The 25,722-nt window shown below is 36.1% G+C and overlaps 1 protein-coding gene across 10 annotated transcripts in view; it reads right to left on the minus strand.

The window, feature by feature from the left end:
• HMBOX1 (homeobox containing 1) overlaps positions 1 to 25,722 on the minus strand; it is a 192,754-nt gene that overhangs the window by 37,035 nt on the left and 129,997 nt on the right. For all 10 annotated transcript variants that reach the window (XM_046657408.1, XM_046657405.1, XM_046657407.1 and 7 more), the window contains exon 7: positions 24,933 to 25,086. In XM_046657408.1, coding sequence (XP_046513364.1) covers positions 24,933 to 25,086 — 154 coding nt within the window. The remainder of the gene's footprint in view (positions 1 to 24,932; positions 25,087 to 25,722) is intronic.

The raw sequence follows: 25,722 nt of genomic DNA on the forward strand, positions 1-25,722 counted from the left end.
TAAATAGTTTATGTTTACCATTAAGATTTTCTCATAAAAAAATGCTGCCCCAAATAAAAATAAATTGGGTTACATAATATTACAAAAATCTACCTCTGACTAATTTTATAACTGCTTTTCAAAATACTTTTCTCTCTTTCAACATCCCTGTATCTATCTACAAACAGGCAACATAATCAATTATGAAGTTAGGACCTGAACTAGATACAGTTGTCAACCTAACTGTCTAACTGTAGAGGACTGCGTAATAAATTATAGTATATTCTTAAAACGGATTTAGTCATTAAAAATCATGTTTTCAAAGAGCGCATTTGCTATTGTTAGAGCTGTCCAGTCAATTTTCACTCCAAGCAACTCAGTGTACATCAGAACACAATCCTGCCCAGTCTTTTGGCACCATCCTCTCACCTTTCAGTGCTATATCAGACAATGCTCCATTGCTATTTGTAGGAGAGGAAGACATTTCCTCTACCCACTGTGGGTTCTTCTGGCCAGAGAAGGAATTAAATTCACATGAGACAGAATAACAGGAGAAAATTAAAGAAAGCTTTATAACATGTAGACATGGGAGAGGCTCAGGCAAACTGAGAAACTCACCAAAATGGCTGAAGCCACCACATTAAATATCATCCTCAGCTAAAGACAAAGGAGGATGTTGGGGGTGAGGGGAGGCAGTTACAGGAGGTTACCAGATCATGCAGATTTAAGTCCTTGCCTTAGACATTGATTTATCAAGTGTTTCTAGAGATAAGGTCATCCACCCTTCTTCCTGGTACAGAGAGGGAGACACCTTTACAGATGGAGATTTCCTTTACAATGTAAATGTCTCTTAACAAAGGGTAAGTAAATTCTACTTTTCAGAGTTGCTTTCCTGTTTACAGTTTATTAAAAGTAACCAGCCCCAAATAATCCTCATGCCAAAGAGACATATCTTGGGGTGGCCAATTCCAGTCCCCCACATATTCATAGAGTTTTCATGGCCAATTTTTTTGGAAGTGGGCGGCCAAGTCCTTCTTCCTAGTCTGTCTTAGTCTGGAAGCTCTGCTGAAACCTGTCCACTATGGGTGACCCTGCTGGTTTGAAATACCAGTGGCATAGCTTTTAGCATCAGAGCAACACAGTCGCCACAGTATGACAACCAACAGACAGGTGGTGTGGTTCCCTGACAGGAAAACAAATCCAAACTGTAGCAGTGTGAGTGCCGAATCTTAGCCATTAGATCACTAGGGCTGGCTAAAGAGCATATAAATGATATTACATATAAAACTATATATATGGTATAACCTTCTTTTGTTTAAAAAGATATATAGATATATATAACACACAAAAATGACTGAAAAGAAACACACCGAAATGCTCTGGATGGTGGTGGTAAGGGGTACTTTAATATTCTTCTTTATATTTTCTTGCATTTCCCCATATTTTCTATAATAAGTATGCACTAATTTTGTAATTAAAAAAGCATTATTTGAAAATAAAGTTTGCTATCTCAAAGCATGAGCAAGATAAAATTGCATAAGATTGTTTTTAAATAATATATTTTCCTTAGTTATCTTAACGTCTTTTGGCAACAAATTTATACTTTAAAAGTTTGTTTTGGGGGCTGGCCTGGTGGCATAGTGGTTAGGTTTGCGCGCTCCACTTCAGACGCCTAGAGTTCACAGGTTCAGATCCCAGGCCTGTGCACTGCTCATCAGGCCATGCTGTGGCAGCGTCCCACATGCAAAGTAGAGGAGGATTGGCACAGATGTTAGCTCAGGGCTGATCTTCCTCACACACACACACAGCAAGTTTGTTTTGCAAAGACACTATAGTACAACAAACAAAATATGTTCTACACTAATGTATTTTTTATAAATAAGAGTTCATTTTTAATTCTACAGATTTAATAAAGGTTCTCTTCAAATCAGGCTTTTGGAAGCTTCATGTGACTATAAGAGAAAGCTAAAATATAAATGAATCCTTTTATAGAAGATGATGTACGTTTGTTTTCATGGCTTTGCAGCTTCTTAAAGTTTTAGAATAGAAAAGCCTGGGAAAAGAGAAGACTTTTAAGTGGAAAAATTAGTATTGGCTTATGAACAGATTTAAGGATTCAAATATGAGAAGTTGAATTTTGGAATCTTAATTCATAAATGCAATAGAATCCCCTAACATAACTCATTGCACATGGATTTAGATATACTACAGAGTAGATCCTGACAAAGAATCAAAGAACTTTAAGACGGAAGGAAATATTACAAAAGTCACCCTCATTATTTTGCATATCAGGAGCCAGAGAGGAGACCTGATCTGCTCAAGGTCACACAACCTAGAACTCAGGTTTCCTGACTCAGTTCATTGGCTCAAAGGCCACAGGAATGGTCATTATGCAGCTACGAAATGGCATTGTTTCAGACATCCTTTAAGATGCAAAGAATCATCTAAACTAAACTTCTTTGGTAAATTTCACAAGAGTTCTCAGAAGCAAAGATGTGACAGCATCATTAAGAAACCTATAACAGCCCCAGGACCACAACTACATCTCACCTAGGGGCTTTTTCCTCTGGGGAAAGGAAATCTAATTGCTCCAGAGACGACCATAACACTGACCTACCTTTTTTCCCTTGGGAGAACAACATAATACACATTTAAACTCTATGTATAGAGTGGAGTCAATCTATTGTGGAAGAATTAGTAGTACCTCCTCAGACACTAGTGATGAGGATCAAGGCTGCCCCAGGGAGAAAAGCCCAAGGCTCCTGCCCTACATACCAATCTATATCAGGAAGTCCTGTCCTGATCCGATCTGATTCTTGTCTAAAGTTATAGGACCACTCAGTAACCAGACCTCACCCTCACTGATACCATTTTAATGACTTTTTTACATAATCTTTCCTTTGTCTTGTAAAGTGATAACTCACACACCTATGCCTTAAATTTAGCCCTACCCTCAACCCATGCCTGCAGCTCTTCACTGCCCATGGGTCCTGTCCCCATGCTACTCCATGCTATTCTCTGAATAAAGGAGCACTACTGCCAGACCTTGAGAGTCCAAGAAATCTTTCTTTCGACTCCTCAGTTCGCCGAGCCTGCATCACTAGCGCACACACAAAAAGCTCCCAAGTCCTTACTGGGATAGTGAGATGCCTGTCTTTACCACTTTAAAAAAGGAAAATCCATACCTGACAGAATTATGGATACCACGTATGAAATGTGCCTTAACATAAAATTTTCATCTCCCAAGGTCCTTTATTGCAAAGATTCTATGCTTAAATATTTAACTTACTTGCTGCACGCTAATTGCCACTAGACTCTACTTATTATTTAATAAACAAGTTTCCAAGGTAACAATGAATTTAGGAGCTGAGTTTCTAGCACACTTTATCCTATCACTAAGCCTTAAAAACAACACAGGATTATCACTTGTCCAGTAGCATGCAGCCCTAAATGAAGTCCTACTATAGTAGAGATTTGGTGTGACTTCTATTACTACGTGACAATTGTAGAACAAAGATATGTAACATCTTTTAGTCACAAGTCTTTTTATGAAGGCCATGAAAAGAAGAATGGAAACAATTTTCTGGAGCTGTCGGGCAAAAACAGTGAGACTAACAACCTCAATGAAAAACAACTGAGAATGGCATTTCTCTTCAACATGTCTCTTGACTGAATACCACTGAATTCACTAAATGTTTGTTCAACCCTCCATTTTATTTTAATAAGGAAGAAAAAGAACATGCACAAGAGGGCAGTGTTTGGTTTTACTGGTCCATGGATTTACTAGTTTCCTAATGAAACTTTAACTGTGAGTGATAATAATGTGAAGTTCATACCAGTGGAAACTGTGGTACCTGGAGAGTGAACCACGTCTACCAGATAGCACACTGTCAAGGCATGGAAGCTGGTGTGCCCCTTGCTGCATTTACTTCACCTCTGGCTGGGTAGCAGCTGTATCTTCCTCTTTCTATGCTGTCAGCCTTTCCTGGTAGGATGTAGGTTTACAAAACAGATTTGTAAGGTGATCAGGAATTGTTAAGTTTTCTAACAGTTGGTATACAAGTTGTCCTGAGGCAGGGAGCCTATCTTTAAATATAACCACTGAATTATAAACTGAGTTATAAACTGGCCACTTACCAGTCTGACACTACTGAACAACAATTTACTATAATGTGAAGATCAACAGAACAGGATTGGTAAAACAAATCCAGTGTCTCCTGCATGGTTTTTCTTATGATCAATACTATGGTTCTGAAAAAAGACTAGCTCTTGCTAAAAGGATATAGTCTGTATCTAAAATGAGAACTTTCCTCCCAGGGGGAGGTCTCAACAAATAGCAAGTCAACTAGAGACAAGAGTATAGCTTCTTCAGAGAATCAGAGGTGCATTTGGTTGGGGATTATCCTGATATCTCCTTGAAGAGAGAGAAACACGATACCTTGTGCTAAGGGGTACTTACTACTTTTTCTTAAACCTAGCTTTTTGCTTTCTGCTTCTTGGGTTTGTTGATGTTTTTTAGTGGCAGTCAATCAAACTACCCAGGATATAGATAAATGACTCTGTAATTGCCTTAAGAAAAGCCAAATTAATTCTGATAACATTTGACAAAAAACATGCTACTTACATTAATATTGTCAGAGCTGAAAGGTTATCTTACCAATTGTATACAAGTTAAATAAATTATTCACAGTGACTCTAAAGAGGAAATTTGGGGTATAGTTATGTTGTGAGGAAGGTATTTTGATGACAAACTAAGGTTTCTATTCCCAGAAAGATGAACTTATAGGATAGTTTCAAAATGGTTAGAACTATAAGTTGGTCTGGGCTTTTAGTGGATGACATGTCAAAGTAGGGACCAATAAAATAGAATATTTGGATGAGGCACTATTATGATTGGTATTTCTATGGTACACAAGTTTTCAAAGTATAAAGACCATTTTTAGATGTTTTCTATCACTGAAATTACACAGTCCATTCAGGCTTCCTCAACCAAAAGGCAGCTAAAACAGAAGTAAAGTATTTACCCACAAGTTCATATTCTACTAATTCGAGATCTTCAAATGTCAAACACATATGCAAACCTTGGCACATGCTGTGAATGTTTAGTCTATCAATAATGATTTCCTAATGCACTAGTATAAGGGCCAGGGTCACATTTGTCTTGTTAATTACTGTATCCCCCTGTATCTATCACAATGATTGGTACAAAGTAAAAGCTCAATAAATATTCATTGAGTTTAAAAAAGAAACAGCTCACTAGTTTTCTGTGAAGATTTTTCAGTAAGTCCATAAGTTGGTCTGCATCAGTATTAATGTTTATATGATGTTTATAATTCTGCTTCTGAGATGAATCATATCTTTACTGGTGACTCATTATGTACAACACCAATATTTACGAAACTATACTTCACTTCTTTGTAAACTGTGGCCACAGAACAGTATGAGAAACATGGGGTCTTTTGCCCTGCTTAATTGGCTCAGGAACTAGAGAAATGAGGGGTCTTTAGTTTGTTTGTATAAAATGAAACTGCTGACAAATCTTCTATACAAGAATGGAGAGAATTTTTAATCTGCTTCATAAACAGTGTGATAAATTCTCTTTTGGCTATTTCTATTTGACCAAAAAGGAACCAGGAAGTATAATTTGCCAACTTTAAAATGCATTTAAGGATAGTTCATCTTACTGGCTATGAGAAATGGATTGGGATAACTTTACCTGTCAATAAGTGGGAAAGTTTTGTTGTTTTTTTCCTCAAATAGTCTAATGGATTGAAATGAGGTCATGTTCAGGCTCCTGCTGTCTTTATAGACAAATGTTAAGAACTTCCTTCTATTTGCAGAGATACAGGAGGTGTAGTTCATTATGTTCTACCAGAGTCATTCCATCGGAGTATGAAAGTGGATGAACTCTTTAAAACTCAACTTCTAGCATCTATTAAGTCCAAAATTTATAGTGTATTCCTTCAACATTTTCTATCCTAGAACAGCAGTGACATCAGAAGACAGAGAAAGGAAGACCAGCTTGCCAGGGGTTGCAATGATGGCAAGACAACCTAAGGGAGGGCAGAGTGCGTCAATTTTAACTCCTCATTCATTATAGACCAGAACAAACATTAGATTTTACAGGACACATTCTACCCCCACAAAGTGATTTTTGTGGGAAGAAAAATGGTACAATGATCAGACTAAGGAAAAATGACACTGAAGCATTTGAAAGTCATTTTTATGCTGTTTTTGAGTCATTTTGATTGGATCACGTTAAATCATCAAATTATCATTTATCATTGAATAGAACTGACGGTCTTACAACTTTAACAAAATTAGAAAATCTGTATTACTCTACCCCACACTGTGAGTCTAATATGTCTGGCAGGGTAGGTAGAGGGATAGCATTTTCTGATTTTGCTAAAGTCGTAGGGTCTTCTTAAATAGTCAGTTTAATCAAGTTCAAGCAACACATACCGATGTCAGAGTTTACGCATAGCACTGTGCTAGCCTACAGGCCAGCTGAGTATAATCAAACCCTAGCCTGTAGGAGCACATAAACTACACCACGGAAGTACCAGGTAAAATCTACTCAACAGATGGTGAAATAATTCATTCCACTAAAGATATGGCTCAAATTTCTTCCTGACAACGCACTGCTATAACAGATGTCAGTAGGAAAACTGAATTTTATAATTTTATAGTAATCTACCTTTAATACAAGTCAGCAGGGAAAAAATGGATCAAAAGATTTTTTTAAATATTGAAAATGACTACAATTTCAACATATTTCCTTGAACACATAGAAAAGGAAATATTATTTAGGCTTTTGTCTTTAAAAAGGAAGGCTGAGAAGATTTTCCAAAATACTTTCAATTTTTTTAATTCCCAGAATGTTTCACAAATATTAGGCACAAAATCCACCCCACCCTCAAAATAATTTGAGTCCCTGTCATAAAAGAGCTATTATTGATGCTTTATATGTAGGAGGAAAGCAGCGCAAACAACCTAGAAAATGTATTAAGAGATTTTTTTTCAATTATTAGAACAACCATCCTTGGGCATGAATGCAAATACAATTGCTTTCAGAAAGACAAATGTTGCAACTGTGGCAATACAAGGGTTTTGCATAATCTGGATGCACCTACTTCCCCAGCCTCATTTTCTGCCTGCTTGACGATACACTCCAGGTACTTAATTTTTCATGCCTCTGTGTCTTTGCATATACTGCTTCCATTGCCAAGAATGCCTTTCTTCCTCTTTCCAACCCATCAAAACCATACTGCTCTATAGGATCCTCAAATGTCACCTCACACCACACTATGTCCTACAGTTATCGGTAGCTATCTCTTTTGCGAGTTTTTTTAACCTGACTCCTCCACTAGACTGAGACCTATTGGAGTAAAACCTTCTTTTCAGAAAATTCACATTTGAAGAAATCCAGAATCCTTTTTAAAAGTTCTTATTTGTTTAATATTTTTGTACTGACTAGTAGGAGGAGAGATATATTTATTAAACACCTACTTTGTGTGACATATACCACGCTTAGTACTTTACATGCATTGTCATGCAGTATTAAATCACAGCACTCCTACAACATAGGTATGATCATAGTCATTTTATAGCAAGGATATATATAGTTGGTGAGTTAAGACAGTTGGAACTGGAACCCTAGTCTTTCTAAGCCAAAAATCTGTGTTCTTAACTACTATATTCTCAGAAACAAACAAAAAGACAAAAAGTAACATAGAAATGGACAAAAATGTAGGGCAAATCATTTATTTAGAAGTTTTATTACCTCTCCCAATCTTTACCTTCATACGTTTATGACTTTTTACATTATTGTAATAATGCAATTTTTCTTCTATTGCTTAACATTATTTCACTCATATTTTTCTTCAAATTTACAGAGGCCACATCCTGACATTCCACTTAATAGATTCATCATTATTGATTTAGCTGTTTGCTTACAAGCTGTCATAGTTAAATGTAAAAACGTTGAAAAAAAAATTCACTGAATATCCTATTGAAACAAAATTACTATCTTGGTCAGACACATAGCCTCTTTGGTCTTAGATGTGAAGAACATATTTTCTTCAGCTAATCCATTTAATTCAGCAGCAACATAACAAAGAAGAAAATGAGATGTAAGTTTCTTTGCAATTGCTAAGTACTAAAGTTTTACTCTTAGAGATAAAATAGAAACACAGGAGAAGCAAATTTAAGCAAAGAGAACATTTTTAGTTTTCTTATTTTATAAGGAAGCAGTTCTCACTAGACTGAGAAAAGGTAGGTGAACGATGATTTCTTTGCGTTTTCAAGTTGTATACTCTTAAGGTATTTCATTACTATAATATTTAAACATAGAAATTGAGGGACCAGAACACAAGTTGATTGCCAAATAAGGTACTGAGATCGATTATGTGAATATACATAAATATAGTCCTAGATAACTGGTCTTCTGATAGAACTTACTTATCATGGAAGTGATTTTGTTCTTTGAAGTCAGTCTATTCATTTTGTTATCCTAAGCAGCAATTATTTTCCAAAGATTTAATTCTATAGTGGGAAGTATTTTCCTATCAAAAGTCAGAGGAAACAAAAGTCTAAGAGGAAACAAAAGCTCCACACAAATCAAGAAATTATTTAGAATCTTTTTTTTTCTTTTGAGGTATATTAGCCCTGAGCTAACTGCTGTCAATCTTTCTCTTTTTGCTGAGGAAGACTGCCCCTGAGCTAACATCTGTGCCCATCTTCCTCTACTTTATACGTGGGACGCCTACCACAGCATGGCGTGCCAAGCGGTGCCACGTCTGCACCCGGGATCCGGACCGGCGAACTCCAGGCCGCCAAGAAGCGGAACGTGCGAAGTTAACCGCTGCGCCAGGGGCTAGCCTCTATGAAAGCATTTATAAGCATTTCTGCTCCAGTGTTTTTCCGGCGAGGTGCAATCTTACTGAAATGAGCAGGGTCCCTTACTCCATGAGTTTCTGCATAGTTTGAATGATACCAAATAATATTGAGACACTACACAAAATAATACAGAAGGATACCACTAAGGAAGGAATAGGTGATTTTTTTTCCACTTTACAAAGTAACAGGATTCTCTTCAAGAGATAGAGGGATTTTTTTTAAAAAAAGGGAAAAATCTTAGTAGGCAAACTTATTTATCCATTTTTATGGTAATTAATTAAGAAAGTCAAACTATATAAAGCAAAATGAGAAAAAGAATTAAAATGTGGTTTTATGAAATGGGAGCTGAAGTGGAGAAGACTTCCTGTGTAAAAATTTTTTAAAACACACTGTGGTAATTAAAGGTAATACAAGAATAATGGGAAGTGGTGCCATGAAAATAGGGCAGGTTAATATCATTTGGAGGTTACTGTAGAAGAACACAGAAGATCTTCCAGAACACTTCAAGTTTGAATCTATGTGATTCTTTTGTCTTTATTTTATTTACACAAACAAAAGTGTATACCATAAATCATAATATCATCGTAATTTAGCATATTTCAGAGTCAGAAGATTAGGAAAGAAATGTTCCCTGCAGATCAGGGTTTTGATGACTAGCAAAACACTAGCAAGCTTCCATTGCAGCTGTCTGAACCACACCCAGTCTGCAGTTAAATATAGAATTTAGCTTCTGGAACTATTGGTCTTCTTAACCTTCACAGTTCAAGTATTCACCAAAAAAATTAAAAGTATAAAGGAGAAAGGAAAGAGACTGAAACCCAAATCCAAATACTAATAAACTGTCCTGGGAAGAATTCCAAAATGCAGTAAATACCAAGAGAATTAAATTACAGAAACCTCAAGCAACATTCTAGAAATACACTTTACAAACCAATTTGTCTCTTCTCTGCTGATTCTCCCAGGACGTAGAATACATTTCTATAAAATGCATTGTGTACTAGACCCATGGCTCTAATTCAGATTATATATTCAGACACATCAAGTTAACAGGAGTGGCACCAAATTTAGAGCTATGATTTAATTTTGGTTTGTTATAGTATTGTGGTCGTGATGCTATTTTTGTTCATGAAGAGGCACTTTTATCCTAAAAAACTATTTTTAGATGCTTAAATTTGGGGGGAGGAGACAGTCTCAAGCTGAAATTTTTAATACTAATTCTTTGCCTGTTGGGGAGAATACTTTGGGTTAAATTTTTAAAGCTGTTTTAGAGACAAAGGTTAAAAAAATAACAAAAAATGTTTTCCTTATAATTTCAAGGGTTGTGGGCTTTAGTAATAATTTTGTTTTCTATTGTTCAGTGCAGATGAACATAAAAAGAATCTAAGAGGAACAAAAAGCATATTACAGGCATATTGTTTCCATAAAAAAATAAAACATAATAATTTTAATTATAAACACACACAGAGGTACTCATTTTGTCTTCATTTTCTTTGACACATCCAGATACAGACTCATCATTCAGCTACTTTGATGATAAATAACAGTAATAAGTAATCTATAGACATAAATCTGGCTCCAGAGCTGGTACTCTTCTTAACCATTATATTCTATTACTTCTACCTGTCACAGCTATGTACTCTTAAATTTACTCCCGTATCTAGTCAAAGCCTTTTCCAAGTTGTTGCTTCTCTTTCTGTCTTGCTCGGTTGGGCTGAAAAACCTATATGAGAAGATTTGAAGGTTTCTTCTATCTTTCTCCCCTGAGACCAAAATAGGTGCAACAGCCAGGTCACTCTCCTTTGTGTCCTGCTCATCTATCTAACACTCCAGAGACACATATGTGTCTAAAGCTAAAAGAATACCCAGCCCAAATCCCTGAAAGGTTAAAAAGGAAAGAGTATATTAGAAGCCTTGTTTCTGGGCCATAAGGCCTCCAAAACTTTGGATCATAAACTCTAAAGACTTTGCAGGTCTACTAGGTTCATCATCCCTTTTTACTCCTTTCACCTTAAAATGTATCCATTCTCTCCATCCCTAGCACTTTGCCTCATTCCTAGTGAAGTACCTTGCTGAAGGAATGAACAAAGGGACAGTTCGGTTTGCTGAATAAAGTCACATTTGAGTCTTACATTATTTGCACATGCAGATATTTCAGACATACGATACAGATGTTTTTTCCCCTTGAGAATATGTAAACTACTTGAGGTAAGCCTAGCTCAGTGCTAGCACACAGCAGATACTCTATAAATAAATGACTGAATAAATAAATACTAGTCAATTATCTAATTCTATTTTATCCATTAAAAACTAGTCAGGTTCTCTTTAAACAGTAACAAAATTTTTTTTAATTATGGAAAATTTCACACCTACACAAATATAATAAACCTATGAATCCCCATGTACCTGTTATCTAGCTTCAACAATTACCAATCATTTTGTCATTCTTATTTCATCTTTCCCCCATTACAATCTCCATATGCTCTTAAGCAAATGAAAGGTTGCAACGCACATTAATCTAGTGGCCTCAGACTTCAGAGTTAACAAAGGCCAAGCCCGTATGTTAAAAACAATCAGTGTACATCCAAATAAAAATAACATTCCTCTTCGTTAATAAGGAGAACTCAAACCTATGGTTAGCATTGTCTAAGGGTCTATATGTGGCTGGGCTACTTATTAGGTTTGTGGCCCTGGGAAGTTATTCAACTTCTTAGAGCCTTAATTGCTTCACTAGAAAAAGGAGAAACCAGGACTGCAATAAAGATTAAATGTGGAGGGTAAATATATGTGAAGCTCCTAATAGCACAATGAATAAATATTTCTTTTTTAAAACAGCTTTATTGAGATATAATTCACATACCAAAAAATTCACTCATTTAAAGTCTACAATTCAATAGTTTTTAGTGTATTCATAGAGTTGTGTGAGCACCATCACAATCAATTTTAGAAATTTTCATCACCCCGAAAGAAACCCAACACTCCTCAGCCTTCTCCCCCACGGCCCCCCTCCCACCCCCCGCCCAATACCTCTATCCTCCCCAGCTCTAGGCAACTACATATCTACTTTCTGTTTCCATAGATTTGCCTATTCCGGATATTTCATATACATGCAATCATATAATATTGTCCTTTGTGACAACAAATGTTTCTGAAACTGGATATTTAAAAAGTCAAATACGTGGTATATACAATGTACTGAGGTCAGAGAAGTGGAAAAGGGCAAATAAGGTAAAAAAAAAAAAAAATATATATATATATATATATATATATATATATATAAAATGAGTATCCACTGTAAGCCAGAAACTAAGATACACGCTAGGGAATATTACTGAAGTGCTTTGAAGGTGGTAAGAGCTAGGAAAACAGAGTATGTGTTTGTTACGTGCTACCAAGTGGGTAGTTTGTGGAATTCTCCTCTAGGGCTTCACTTTCCTCATTAAAACAGGAAGTAAGGTCATCATGAACATGAGGATGGGGAGTTTGCAGAGAGAACAAAGTGTGAAATAATTGTTTAGAAGGGTGGGAAAGAATGAACCAGGAAGGTACAGTATGATTGTCTGGCAGAATTAAAGACTCACTTGAAGTTTATGGTCATGAATTTAAAATAAGATCAGTCAGCAGAGTTTTAAGTTTTTCTCCAGCCATATTTAGCTGCAAAAACCCAGATACAGTATAAGCAAAAATGCAGAAACAGAAGAGATAGCTTGAACAAGGATTCATTCATACCTGTGGCTTTAACTGTACCTAATATATTGATGACTCCTAAATCTCCATTCCTAGTGCCACTAAAATCTCCTAACACAGAAATCTCAAAATGAATTCACAGTGAAGCTATAAGTGGAAGGAACTTAGATGGAAAAAGAACACTGTTCAACACTGGTTATGAGGAAGACATTCTACTATGTGCTTTACATATATTGTCTCACAACCCTTCTCATACTGACCATCTCCATTTTACAGAAAGCCAAAATTCCCCAAGGTTAACATAAGGTGAAACTAGGACTAAACTGTTGAGTCTGTATGACTCTGAAGCTCATCCACTTTTTACTCTATCATAATACTTAACTCTTCTTTTTATAAATATGGCAAATGGGGTTAAGAGATGGTAAATGATTTGCCCCAAGTCAAACTATTTTCTAATGGTACAGGTACTGTCACCATCACCAAGCTCTCTTTTACACTTCATGCTCTGTCATCTCTATGTTGAATCTACAACTAGGTTAGGTTGTTTTTTCCTCAAATTTTCTCTCATATCTATTACTTTCTATCCATCTTCTGTCCCTTTGCTCTGACATTATAGTTTGGACCCCCATCCTCTCATGCATAGATTACTCTAACAGCCTCCTAGCTAGCCTCCATCCGTCCCTCCTCCAATCCAGTTACATATGGGTCAGTCATTTCCTTTCTCTGAGGCTCTTCTTTATAAGCTGTAAATAATAAAGTAACTACAGTACAGAATTGTGAAGATCAAATAAGATCAATCATATGAAATACTTATCAATAAGATCAATAATTATACACAAACTGTAAAATCCTACTCAAATGTAAGCTGTTACTGCCTTAAGATGTATGAGGGCAATTTAACCAGGGAAGTGAAAGACCTATACAATGAAAACTACAAGACTTTCCTGAAGGAAACTGATGACGACATAAAGAGATGGAAAGACATTCCATGCCCGTGGATTGTAAGAATAAACATAGTTAAAGTGTCCATACCACCTAAAGCAATCTACAGATTCAACACCATCCCAATCAGAATCCTAATGACATTCTTTACAGAAATAGAACAAAGAATCCTAAAATTCATATGGGGCAACATTAGAGCCCAAATTGCTAAAGCAATCCTGAGAAAAAAGAACAAAGCAGGAGGCATCACAATCCCTGACTTCAAAACATACTACAAAGCTATCACAATAAAAACAGCATGGTACTGGTACAAAAACAGGTGCACAGATCAATGGAACAGAATTGAAAGCCAAGAAATAAAACCACACATCTATGGACAGCTAATCTTCGACAAAGGAGTTGAGGGCATACAATGGAGGAAAGAAGGTCTCTTCAACAAATGGTGCTGGGATAACTGGACACCCACATGTAAAAGAATGAAAATTGACCATTCTTTTTCACCATTCACAAAAATAAATTCAAAATGGATCAAAGACCTAAAGGTAAGACCTGAAACCATAAGGCTTCTAGAAGAAAATATAGGCAGTACACTCTTTGACATCAGTATCAAAAGGATCTTTTTGGACACCATGTCTTCTCAGAAAAGGGAAACAAGAGAAAGAATAAACAAATGGGACTTCATCAGACTAAAGAGCTTCTTCAAAATAAGGGAAAACAGGATTGAAACAAAAAAACAACCAACCAACTGGGAAAAAATATTTGCAAGTCATATATCTGACATAGGGTTAATCTCCATAATATATGAAGAACTCACACAACTCAACAACAAAAAATCAAACAACCTAATCAAAAAATGGGCAGGGGACACGAACAGACATTTCTCCAGAAGATGGATGGCCAATAGGCACATGAAAAGATGCTCATCATCACTGATCATCAGGGAAATGCAAGTCAAAACTACACTAAGATATCATCTTACGCCGTTAGAATGGCAAAAATATCCAAAACAAAAAGTAACAAATGTTGGAGAGGTTGTGGGGAAAAGGGAACCCTCACACACTGCTGGTGGGAATGCAAACTGGTGCAGCCACTATGGAAAACAGTATGGCGATTTCTCAAAAAATTAAAAATAGAAATACCATATGACCCAGCCATCCCACTACTGGGTATCTATCCTAAGAACTTGAAGTCAGCAATTCAACAAGTCCCATGCACCCCTATGTTCACTGCAGCATTATTTACAATAGCCAAGACGTGGAAGCAACCTAAGTGCCCATCGACTGAGGATTGGATAAAGAAGAAATGGTATATATATACAATGGAATACTACTCAGCCATAAAAAAGGATAAAATTGTCCCATTCACAACAACATGGAGGGACCTTGAGGGTATTATGTTAAGTGAAATAAGCCAGATAGAGAAAGACAATCTCTGTATGACTCCACTCATATGTGGAAGTTAAACATGTAGACAAAGAGAACAGATTAGTGGTTACCAGGGGAAAAGGGGCATGGGGGGTGGGCACAAAGTGTGAAGTGGTGCACCTACAACATGACTGACAATAAAGCACAACTGAAATTTCACAAGGTTGTAAACTATCATAATCTTAATAAAAATTTAAAAAAACCCAAGATTTATGAGGGCAGATACTACAACTTACATTTATTTCCCCTTAGCCCTAGGCATCTGGTATGTGTTTAGATTCATATTTGATTGGCTAATTTCTTGCCCATCTTCCATACTCCCACTAATATTATCTAATAGACCAATCTGATCAGGTTTAATTTCCTTTATGATAAAGCTTGAATGCCAAAGCTATAGTATAATTAAGCACGGTACTTATTTAATTAGTCAGTGCTGGTGGTCTAGTGGATAAGATTTAGCACTTTCACTGCTGCAGCCCATGGTTCATTTCCTGGTCAAGGAACCACATGCCCATTCTGCATGTTGCTGTGATGCTGAAAGCTATTCCACCAGTATTCAAATACCAACTGGGTCACCCATGGTGGACAGGTTTCAGCAGAGCTTCCAGACTAAGAAAGACTAGAAAGAAGGACCTGGACACCACTTCTGAAAAAAATGACCAGGAAAATTCTATGAACAGCGGTGAAGCATTGTCTGATACAGTGCCAGAAGATGAGAGGATGGCGCAAAAAGACCAGGCAGGGTTCAGCTCTGCTGTACACAGGGGAGCTAGGAGTTGGAATTGATTTGAGGGCCCTAAGAACAACATTTACTTAATTATAGCATGCATAGTATGACTAGGTCCTGCATATTCAAAATAGACATGCCCCTGATGAAAAACCCTATGGTCTGCCACATCCCTCTCCATAAGAGCATTTATTCCTCAGTTCTATAATTGCTTATATGCTAGTGCCCCCCCTAAAGTTTATGAGGGAATATATTTCCTGGTAACTAAGGAATTGATGAAAGAATAGTTCTATATAAAAGAATTCTAGCTGATTAATACAAAAGTAGTGGAAAAAACTGGAATACAACCATTTTGCAGCCCCTTATGAAAAAAGTGACTAGAAAAAAATCATCAATGGATGCCAAAACACTGGTATTCAATTCTGGCTGTACTTCAGAATGACTTGGGAACTCTTCAAATATCCCTCTGCCTAGGTCCCACACCCAGAGATTATGATTCAGCTGGTCATTGGTAAAGTCTCATTGATATTTTTAAAAGCTCCTATGTGATCCTAACATGCAGCCAAGGTTAAGAATCACTGCCCTAAAATTATTTGGTAGATGGGGAACTTTCTAAGAAGTGGATCAGGATGCTAACACTAGACCCATTGATTAATCTTACAGTTACTAAAAATGGGACAATCACACATTATATGCCTCTATATATGATGTAACAGGAAGAACAAAGCACCAGTTATGTGCCAAAAGAAGTGAACCAGAATCTAATCAGCACTCTAGATCTAACTCCAGTCTACAGAAAATATGGGGTGGTCATGTCACATACTATGAAGATGTAACTGGCCAAATCTACAATGTATGAAATTCAATAGGACAAATACCTTGGTCTCATCAACAAACAGTATGAAAAAGTGTGTGTGTGTGTGTGTGTGTGTGTGTGTGTGTGTGTGTGTGTAAAGAACTGTTACAAATTAAGAGACTCAAGAGACATATCCATCAAATGCAGTGTGTAACAATACATGTTTGATGAACAGGTGAATGCATCAATAAATGAATGTTAATTAGAGAAAAAAGACCAATCATTTTAAATGCTGAATTATTAAAACTTGTACTTTGAAAAGCAGGGCTAGGTGTGGAAAACGCTGCAGAAGCATAATAATTTTGATATGTGAATTAGTAAATTATTTATGTCTCTGTCATAGTCGGATAGGAAATCTTCTAAAATATTTCAGTGGATTTAGGTTTGGTTTTAAATTTCTATTTGCGTTTGCCTTAAGATTTTGAGTAAAGAGAAAAGCAAAAACAAGTCACTATGAGGCTAATATAACCATTATTTTTTCTATTGGGAATGAGATATAGTTGTTCTATATCAGAGCTGTCCAGTAAAATTTTCTGTGATGACAGAAATGTTCCATATCCGTGATGTCTAAAACCATAGTCGGTAGCTATACATGACTACTGGGCAGTTGAAAAGTGGCTAGCGGGACTGAGGAACTGAATTTTAAATTTTACTTAATTTTAAATAATTTAAATTCAAACAGCCACATGTGGCCACCATATCAGACAGTGCAGTTCTAGATGACTACACCTCTCCTCTCTACCTCCTCCCTACCTCTACCTCTACATTTCCTCCTCTCCTTTCGACCTAATTAACTCTCACCACATCCCCTATTATAAGATCTCACAGCACCATGTACCTTTCATACACGTATTACAGTTGCAATTTAGCCTTGATTTGTGTGATTATTTGATTAATGTCTGTCTCTCCAACCTGATTATAAACTCCAAGAGGGCAGGAACTATTTATGTCCACCATTGTATTGTTGGGGCCTACTACAGTGACACTCAAATACTTGTTAAGTAAATGTTATAATTAGATAACACTGTGTAGTTGAGTTTTTGTGATATATGACGATTTTTCATTTCTCATGGTTCCACATGATTTGATCCAAAATTTAGATCCTCTTTTAACACACATATAATATATATATATACAAAAATACACAGAACTGTACCATGAACCCCCAGATAAACATCACCAAGCTACAGAAATCATCAACTTACTGATACCACCCTTGTTTTATCCACATCCTTGCCCCTGCCTTTCTGTCATCTGTTATTTTGAAGTAAATCCCAGACATCACATCACTTCATCACATTATTATGCATTCAGTAAATATTTATAAAAGACAAGAACTCTAATTTTTTTTTCTTAAAGATTGGCACCTGAGCTAACATCTGTTGTCAATCTTCTTTTTTTTCCCTTCTTCCGCCAAAACTCCCCAGGACATAGTTATATATTCTAGCTGTAGGTCCTTCTGGTTGTGCTATGTGGGGTGCCGCTTCAGCACGGCCTGATGAGCGGTGCCACATCCGCACCCAGAATCCGAACAGGCAAAACCTGGGCTGCCAAAGCAGAACATGCAAACTTAACCACTAGGCCATGGGGCCAGCCCCAAGAACTCTAATTTTTATAAATGTAACACCATTTACATATAAGCAACCATTATCATAACTGAAACAAGAATCATCATTTATCCAGTGTTCACATTTCCTTAACTTGCTAATAGATTTTTTTGCAACACTTAAAGAAACTGAATTATTACTCTCTCAAATCATGGATTTTGTTGATTTGAATCCCCATGGTATTGTTTAACAGAACTTTTGTTCTGCATTTCCTATAAACTTGGAGCTGGATCTAGAGGCTTGATTTGATTCAGCTTCCATTTTGTTGGAAAAGCGTATGCTACAGGTGGTGGTGTGTACATCCTCCAAAAGGTACATAATGCCTGATGTCTGTCTTTTGGGGATGTTGGTAGCTATTAATGACCATTGTCAGATCCAGTGTTTCATTAGGAGTTTGCAAAATGATGATATTCTATTTGTATTATTCTTTTTTCATTTATTAGCTGCAATCCTCCACCAGAGAAAAACTTTTTGGTTAATCAGAGATAATGTTCATATGTGAAAGGCAGGTTAAATGCTCAGTTCTTCCTTTTACTACTTTCAAATATTTAGTTGGTTCTCTAACATTCTCCAGGTGTGACCAATAATTTTCTTGAGTATCATTATTACACATGGATTTTTAATAAGTTTGAGGTGCTTCAATCTATCACAATTGGTATTATTACTGATGTTCAAACTGTCCCCTTCTTTGGACAGTGGGAGCCTCTTCAAGTGAGCTTCTGAGTCCTTTTGATATCACTCACATACCTGTAATGCTTTTACAAGATGCCCAGTCTCATCATGTATATTTCCTGTCCTACACCTAGAATCAGACATTTCTCAAAGGGGTGTTAATGGTATTTATGACCACAACCAGGGCCCCAGGCATGCTAATTTCTACTAGGTTGATCATTATCTATAGGCCTTTTGAGTAGGTAGAGGTGGGAAGACCAACCACCCCCCCCTTTTTTCAAGAGAAAATATAACAAATTCATATTATTATTTATAATTCAAATTCAAGATTACAGGATTTTCCCATCAAAATTATAGCTGGCTTCTTAGCAGAAATTCACAAGCTGATCCTAAAATTCATATGGAAATGTAAGGGACTCAGAATAGCTAAAACAATCTTGAAAAAGAAGAAAGCGGAGAATTCATGCCTCCAGATCTCAAAATTTACTACAATGCGACAGTAATCATGACAGTGTGGTATGTCATAAGGATAGACATATAGATCAATAGAACAGAACTGAGAGTCCAGAAATGCACCCTCACATTTATAGTCAATTGATTTTTGATGAGGGTGCCAAGACTAATCAATGGGATAAGAAGGGTTTTTTTCAACAGCACTAGGACAACTAGATATCCACATGCAAAAGAATGTTGTTGGGTCCCTACTTCAAATCATATACAAAAATTGGCTCAAAATGGATCAAAGATCTACATGTAAGAGTTAAAAGTATAAAACTCTTAGACAAAACACAGGAATAAATCTTGGTGACTTTGATTTAGGCAAAGCCTTCTTAGATGAGACAATAAAAGCACAAACAGATGAAAAACTAAAACGAACTTCATCAAAATTAAACTTGTGTGCTACAAAGGTCATCATCAAGATGTGAAAAGACCACCCATAACATGGGAGAAAGTATTTGCAAACCATACACGTGATAAGAGACTTATACCTAAAACACATAAAGAAATCTTACAATTCAATATAAAAAGACAATCCAATTTAAAAAATGGGCAAAGGATCTGGACAGACATTTCTGCAAAGAAGATATACAAATAGCGAATAAGTATATGAAAAGATACTCAACATCATTGGTCAGGGAAATGCAAACCAAGACCACAATGAGATTCTACTTCACACTAGGAGACAGATAACAAGTGTTGGTTAGTTACTGGAACCATCATACAGTGCTGGGTGGATGTAAAATGTTGCATCAGCTTTGGAAAACAGTCTGGCAGTTCCTCAAAAGGTTGAACACAGTTACCATATGACCCAGTAATTCCACTAGTACACAAATTTTGTTCATGGCAGCATTATTCATAATAGCTAAAAACTGGAAACAACCTCAAATGTCCATCAGCTGATGAACGAATAAATATAATATGGCATATCCATACAAAGGAATATTATTTAGCAATAAAAAGGAATGAAATACTGGTATATGCTACAATATGGATAGACGTTGAAAACATTATGCTAAGAGAAAGACGTGAGTCACAAAAGGTCAGATGTTGTATGAATCCATTCATATGAAATGTCCAGAACAGGCAAATCTGTATATAAAAGTAGATTAATGGTTATCTAGGGTTGGAGGGAGATGAGGGCAAAAAAGGGGTAACTGCTACATGGTGCAAGGGTTTTGGAGGAAAAGACAATGTTCCAAAATTGGTAAAATGGTAAAATTGATTGTGGTGATGGTTGCATAACTGTAAATACACTAAAAAGCACTGAATTGTACACTTTAAATAGGTAAATTGTATCTCAGTAAGGTTGTTATTAAAAGAACAAATTCAAGATAAATTTCTATCTTTATGTACACCCATAAACAAGATTATAGTGTTTTACTTAATTTCTTTTCATTTTATGTTTATATCTCTTTTACACTGAAAACCTTGGTTCCTAATAACATTAATATGATTACTTGTTTTATCTATATCTATATCTGTATCTATACAAATAAAAATAGTACCTGAAAACAATATTAATTTCACCAAATTTAGTAAAAATAGTGTAAGATTTCTTTTGTAGTTCTTTTTATTCCTAAGCAGGATCCCACCAGGGAAGCATAGTGAAAATATTGTGTTATAAAGCTATTTGATATAGTTCCCAAGAATTTAAGTCACAACTTATACACAATAGGTTTGTTTCATTTTAGTTATTTTTTAAGGATCACCTCTCCCCCCACTTCAATTTAATTTTGTTTTATAAGTGCATAAAAATTTACATGGATACAATGTCAAAACAAGGTACGGATATTGAGAAGTCTGCTTCTATCCTCGGCCCCTCCAATCTGTTTTATTCTGTTCTCCTATTGGTAACCATTTATTTATTTTATGGTTTACTCTTTCATTTTAAAACAAGTTACAAGCAAAGACATAAATTACAGCTACTATATATAATTGACTCTGCCTTTTTTTTTTAACATTATATCCTGGAGATCACTGTATACAGAAGTGAAGTATTCATTCCAAAAGTTACAAACATGCAAATAAGTCTTCCAAAATATTTAATAGTAATAGTCCAGAAGGTCACAATATGATTTTCATTCTGTGAAAATGAAGATTTATTCCTTTTTTCAGCTGCATAGCACTCCATTGTGTGAGCCTGAACATTCAACATATGGATGTACTATAATTTATTGACCCAGTTCACTACCAATAGATACATCAGTTATATTCGTATTTTGATATTATCACAAACAGGGCTGTTATCTTTTCATATTTTTGCCAGTGTACCTTTGGGATAATTTTCTAGAAGTGGGAATGTTGAGTCAAAGGGCAAACTCATAGGTAGTTTTCCCTGATGTTGTCAAATTCCTCCCCATGGAAATTATTCTATGTTGCATTCTCACAAGCAACATATGAGACTGCTCATTTCTCTACAGCTGAATCAAAAGAAAATGTTGTGGAACTTTTGGATTTTTGCCAATGTAATAGGAGAAGAATGGTAACTGTAATTTTAATTTTAATTTCTCTTACTATGAGTTAAATTGAACATTGTTTCATATGCTTAATGGCCATTTGCATTGTTTTTCTGTTGATCTCTTTAGTCCATTTCTCGATAGAGTTGTTGGTCTTCTCTTTTAAAAGTTCTTTTTATATCAGGGATAATAAGTGGCAAATACTTTTCCCCATTTTTCTTCTGTTTTTTACTTTGCTCACAATTTTTTCTCATCAAGGCTTTTTTTTAATTTATGTAATCATATTTGTCAATCCTTTCCCTTATTGCTTTTGGATTTTAGTCATAGTTGGGGAAAATTTCACCATTTCCAGGAAATGGAGGAATCACCCATGTTTTCTTCTATTATTCATATGGATTCACTTTTTTGATTCACTTGAAATTTATCTTGGTGTATGGTGTGAAGAAAGGAATAATTTTTGATTTATACTAATATATTTGAGTAAGGCTAGTAGTTTGCTGGCTTTATAGTCTGTGCATATATATTTATTCACACCATCAGTCTAGGAAAAAACATCATGCATTGCTCTGAGGCTAGGGAATTTTATATTCTATGTTACAAAATAAAAAGTTCCATTTTCAGAGAATGAAATTATACCGTGACCTTCTGTACTATTGCTATTAAATACTTTGAAAGGCTTTTTGCATTTTTGCAACTATTGGAATAAATCATATACTTTCTTACTCGTTGTGACAGGTAAGATAAAATTAAACCAAAGATAACCAATTTCTGGATTAAAGACAATTAATTTTTTTTTTTTTGAGGAAGATTAGCCCTGAGCTAACTACTGCCAGTCCTCCTCTTTTTGCTGAGGAAGCCTGGCTCTGAGCTAACATCCGTGCCCATCTTCCTCTAGTTTATACGTGGGACGCCTACCACAGCATGGCTGCCAAGCAGTGCCATGTCTGCACCCGGGATCCGAACCAGCGAACCCCGGGCCGCCGAGAAGCGGAACGTGCGCACTTAACCGCTGCGCCACCGGGCCGGCCCCTAAAGACAATTAATATTAAGGTTAAAAAGTAAAAATTAAGATTAAATGAGAGCCTTACACAAGGTAAGTGATCAATATCTTTTTAACTGAAATTTAATCAGTGTGATTCTGTGGCTAGTTCTTAATACCCTGGAGAAAAAGAGAAAGAATTGCAAACCCTTCCAGGTTAAGTTTTGAAAATGCGTTAGGGTTATCACCTATCATTATTAATGTTATCAATTTTAAATTAATCCTTCTCCACACTGACACTATGTGATACATGTATACTGGTATTTTCACGAAAAAAATTAAATGGCTGAGTCAGTAGCACAATTAGAACTTACACCAACAAGAAACCAATACCAAAGCTTATTTTGTAACCCAGAGGAAAATGTACGATAGTACAAATAATTTAAGTTAGATATTATTTAATTCACATCTGTTACATGGTAAGTTCTGAAGAAATTTCTTTAAATAATCAAAATTTCTAAATGAGAAAAACAGAGCAGACTGTAAATGTCAGATCTTTAGGATAATAAAGTCTCTTTCACTTTTTTTTTTTTTTTGAGGAAGATCAGCCCTGAGCTAACTGCTGCCAATCCTCCTCTTTTTGCTGAGGAAGACTGGCCCTGAGCCAACATCTGTGCCCATCTTCCTCTATTTTGTATGTGGGACGCCTGCCACAGTATGCCTTGACAAACAGTGCTATGTCCTCACCCAGGATCCAAATTGGTGAACCCCGGGCCGCCAAAGCGGAACTTGCGAACTTAACCACTGCGCCACCGGGCCAGCCCAAATCTCTTTCACTTTAACCACTCAAGCATATAAGGAATTGTTATTCAATAAATGGCCTCTACTCTTATCTATATTAAAGAGAGTGAGGAAAGAAACAGACGATAACATCAATAGACAAGCTATAGTCTCATTTTGGCTACAGGATCACACCCTCCCCTTAAGCAAATCTTTTCATTTCAACTTGATCACAAGAACAAAAACATGGCTTTAACTTCAACATTTTAAATCATCCTTCAGGTAGTGATGTTAACGAGTTGAGAAATAATCAGGAAATAGGCAGAAAGAGAGACGGAAAAGTCCTAGATGACATTTAATTCACATTGGCTATTGAAGAATTTCATTTTATAGATAAGGAAGTTACAGCTGAGAGTTTGTGACCTGAACAAAGTTACCCGGCTGGTTGATGGAAAAGCCAAAACCAGGTTTCAGGTCTTCTGACTCTGAGTCAAATGTTCTTTTCAGTATGCCAATTGTCTGGTCAGATTAGATAACTGAAGAAAAAAGAATGTGAAGCTGGCTCAATGTAAATATGTATTCTAGATCAGCTTAGAAGTTAAACCTAGTTTTAAACATTCAATTCCATTCTTTTCTATTATTTAAATTACTGAGAACACTCAATATGAAACTTCAATTGTTTTTACCTCTGCCTAATATATTCTTTTTCTCTATATTTAATCTGAGGAAACAAGTACTTTTTTAATGGAAAATTATTATCTTATTGCATATAAAACTCCATCAAAATAAAATTCTATAAACATTACTCATAGGTAGGAGACTAAAATGATAATTCTATTACAGGACCCACCTTAAATACACTCAACATTCCATAATCATTTTAATTAATTTATGCCATTTCAGATGGGAAAACTGAAGCTAAGCAAGAATTCAAGTTTAAAAAGTACTGAGTACCTACTATGGATCAGGTAAAGGTGCTAGAGTCAGAGAATAAATTACCAAAATCAAAGTCAAAAACAAGTGTTTCTAACCTTTGGGACTAAGCTCATTTAGGCCATACTTCTTATTGAAGAAAGTTAAATCTCAGTGGCCTCCTATACAATTATTCAATATTTTTGATGAAAATAAGACTTCAAAGAGATTTTCCAAAATATAATACAAAGATCTAAACTCAAAATTCTCAAGTTTCTTAAATTACTGAGGACATCATTAAATTATATTGATAGATGCTAACTCCAGTTTCATGAATTCTCAATGGTAAGATCATCTTATTTCAACAATACACCATTTATAATACTCCAAAATACTTTTAGAGATAGAACTCGGATCCCAAATTACTTGTTTGAAATGAAAACTTTCCAAATCTATCCAAAGATTCTCTCTTTCCTAAATTTGGGAGATTGCCCACAGGAAAAGGAGACATGTACCTTTCCATGACAGCTAGGCACTCCTTTCTCCAGGTAAATCGACTCCCTCGTCGTAATCGGAAGGTGCCAGATGTGGCTGAGACTGGGGGAGGTGTTTGTCTCCATTCCGGGTCCTCTATTGGAATGGGGGCTGGTCTCATACTTAGTGTAGCCCCTGGAAAAAAACAAGACATTTTAGCAAATATCTCTCAATTTATTAAAACCAGTATGACAAATAAATTATGAAATCAACAATAAACTTTTGCCCCCCATTGAAATTTGTAAGCCAAATACATTTGATATCTATATTTTTAAAAAATTGTTTGACCAAAATAAAAATCCAAAGAGACAAAAGCTCTTCCTTAAAAAGTCTATCACTGGGGGGGCCAGCCAGTGGCTGAGTGGTTAAGTTCGTGCGCTCTGCTTCGGAAGCCCAGGGTTTCACTGGTTCAGGTCCTGGGCGTGGACATGGCACCGCTCATCAAGCCATGCTGAGGCAGCATCCCACATGCCACAACAAGGACTCACAACTAAACATATACAACTATGTACTGGGGGTGCTTTGGGGAGAAAAAGGAAAAATAAAATCTTTAAAAAAAAAGTTCATCATTGGGGCTGGGCTGGTGGCACACCAGTTAAGTTAACACGTACTGCTTTGGTGGCCCGGGGCTCACCGGTTTGGATCCTGGGTTCGGTCCTACGCACTGCTTGGCAAGCCATGCTGTCACAAGTGTCCCACATATAAAGTAGAGGAAGATGGGCATGGATGTTAGCTCACAGCCAGTCTTCCCCAGCAAAATGAGGAGGATTG

The sequence above is a fragment of the Equus quagga genome, chromosome 3, assembly GCF_021613505.1.
Source record: "Equus quagga isolate Etosha38 chromosome 3, UCLA_HA_Equagga_1.0, whole genome shotgun sequence".
Taxonomy (NCBI): domain Eukaryota; kingdom Metazoa; phylum Chordata; class Mammalia; order Perissodactyla; family Equidae; genus Equus; species Equus quagga.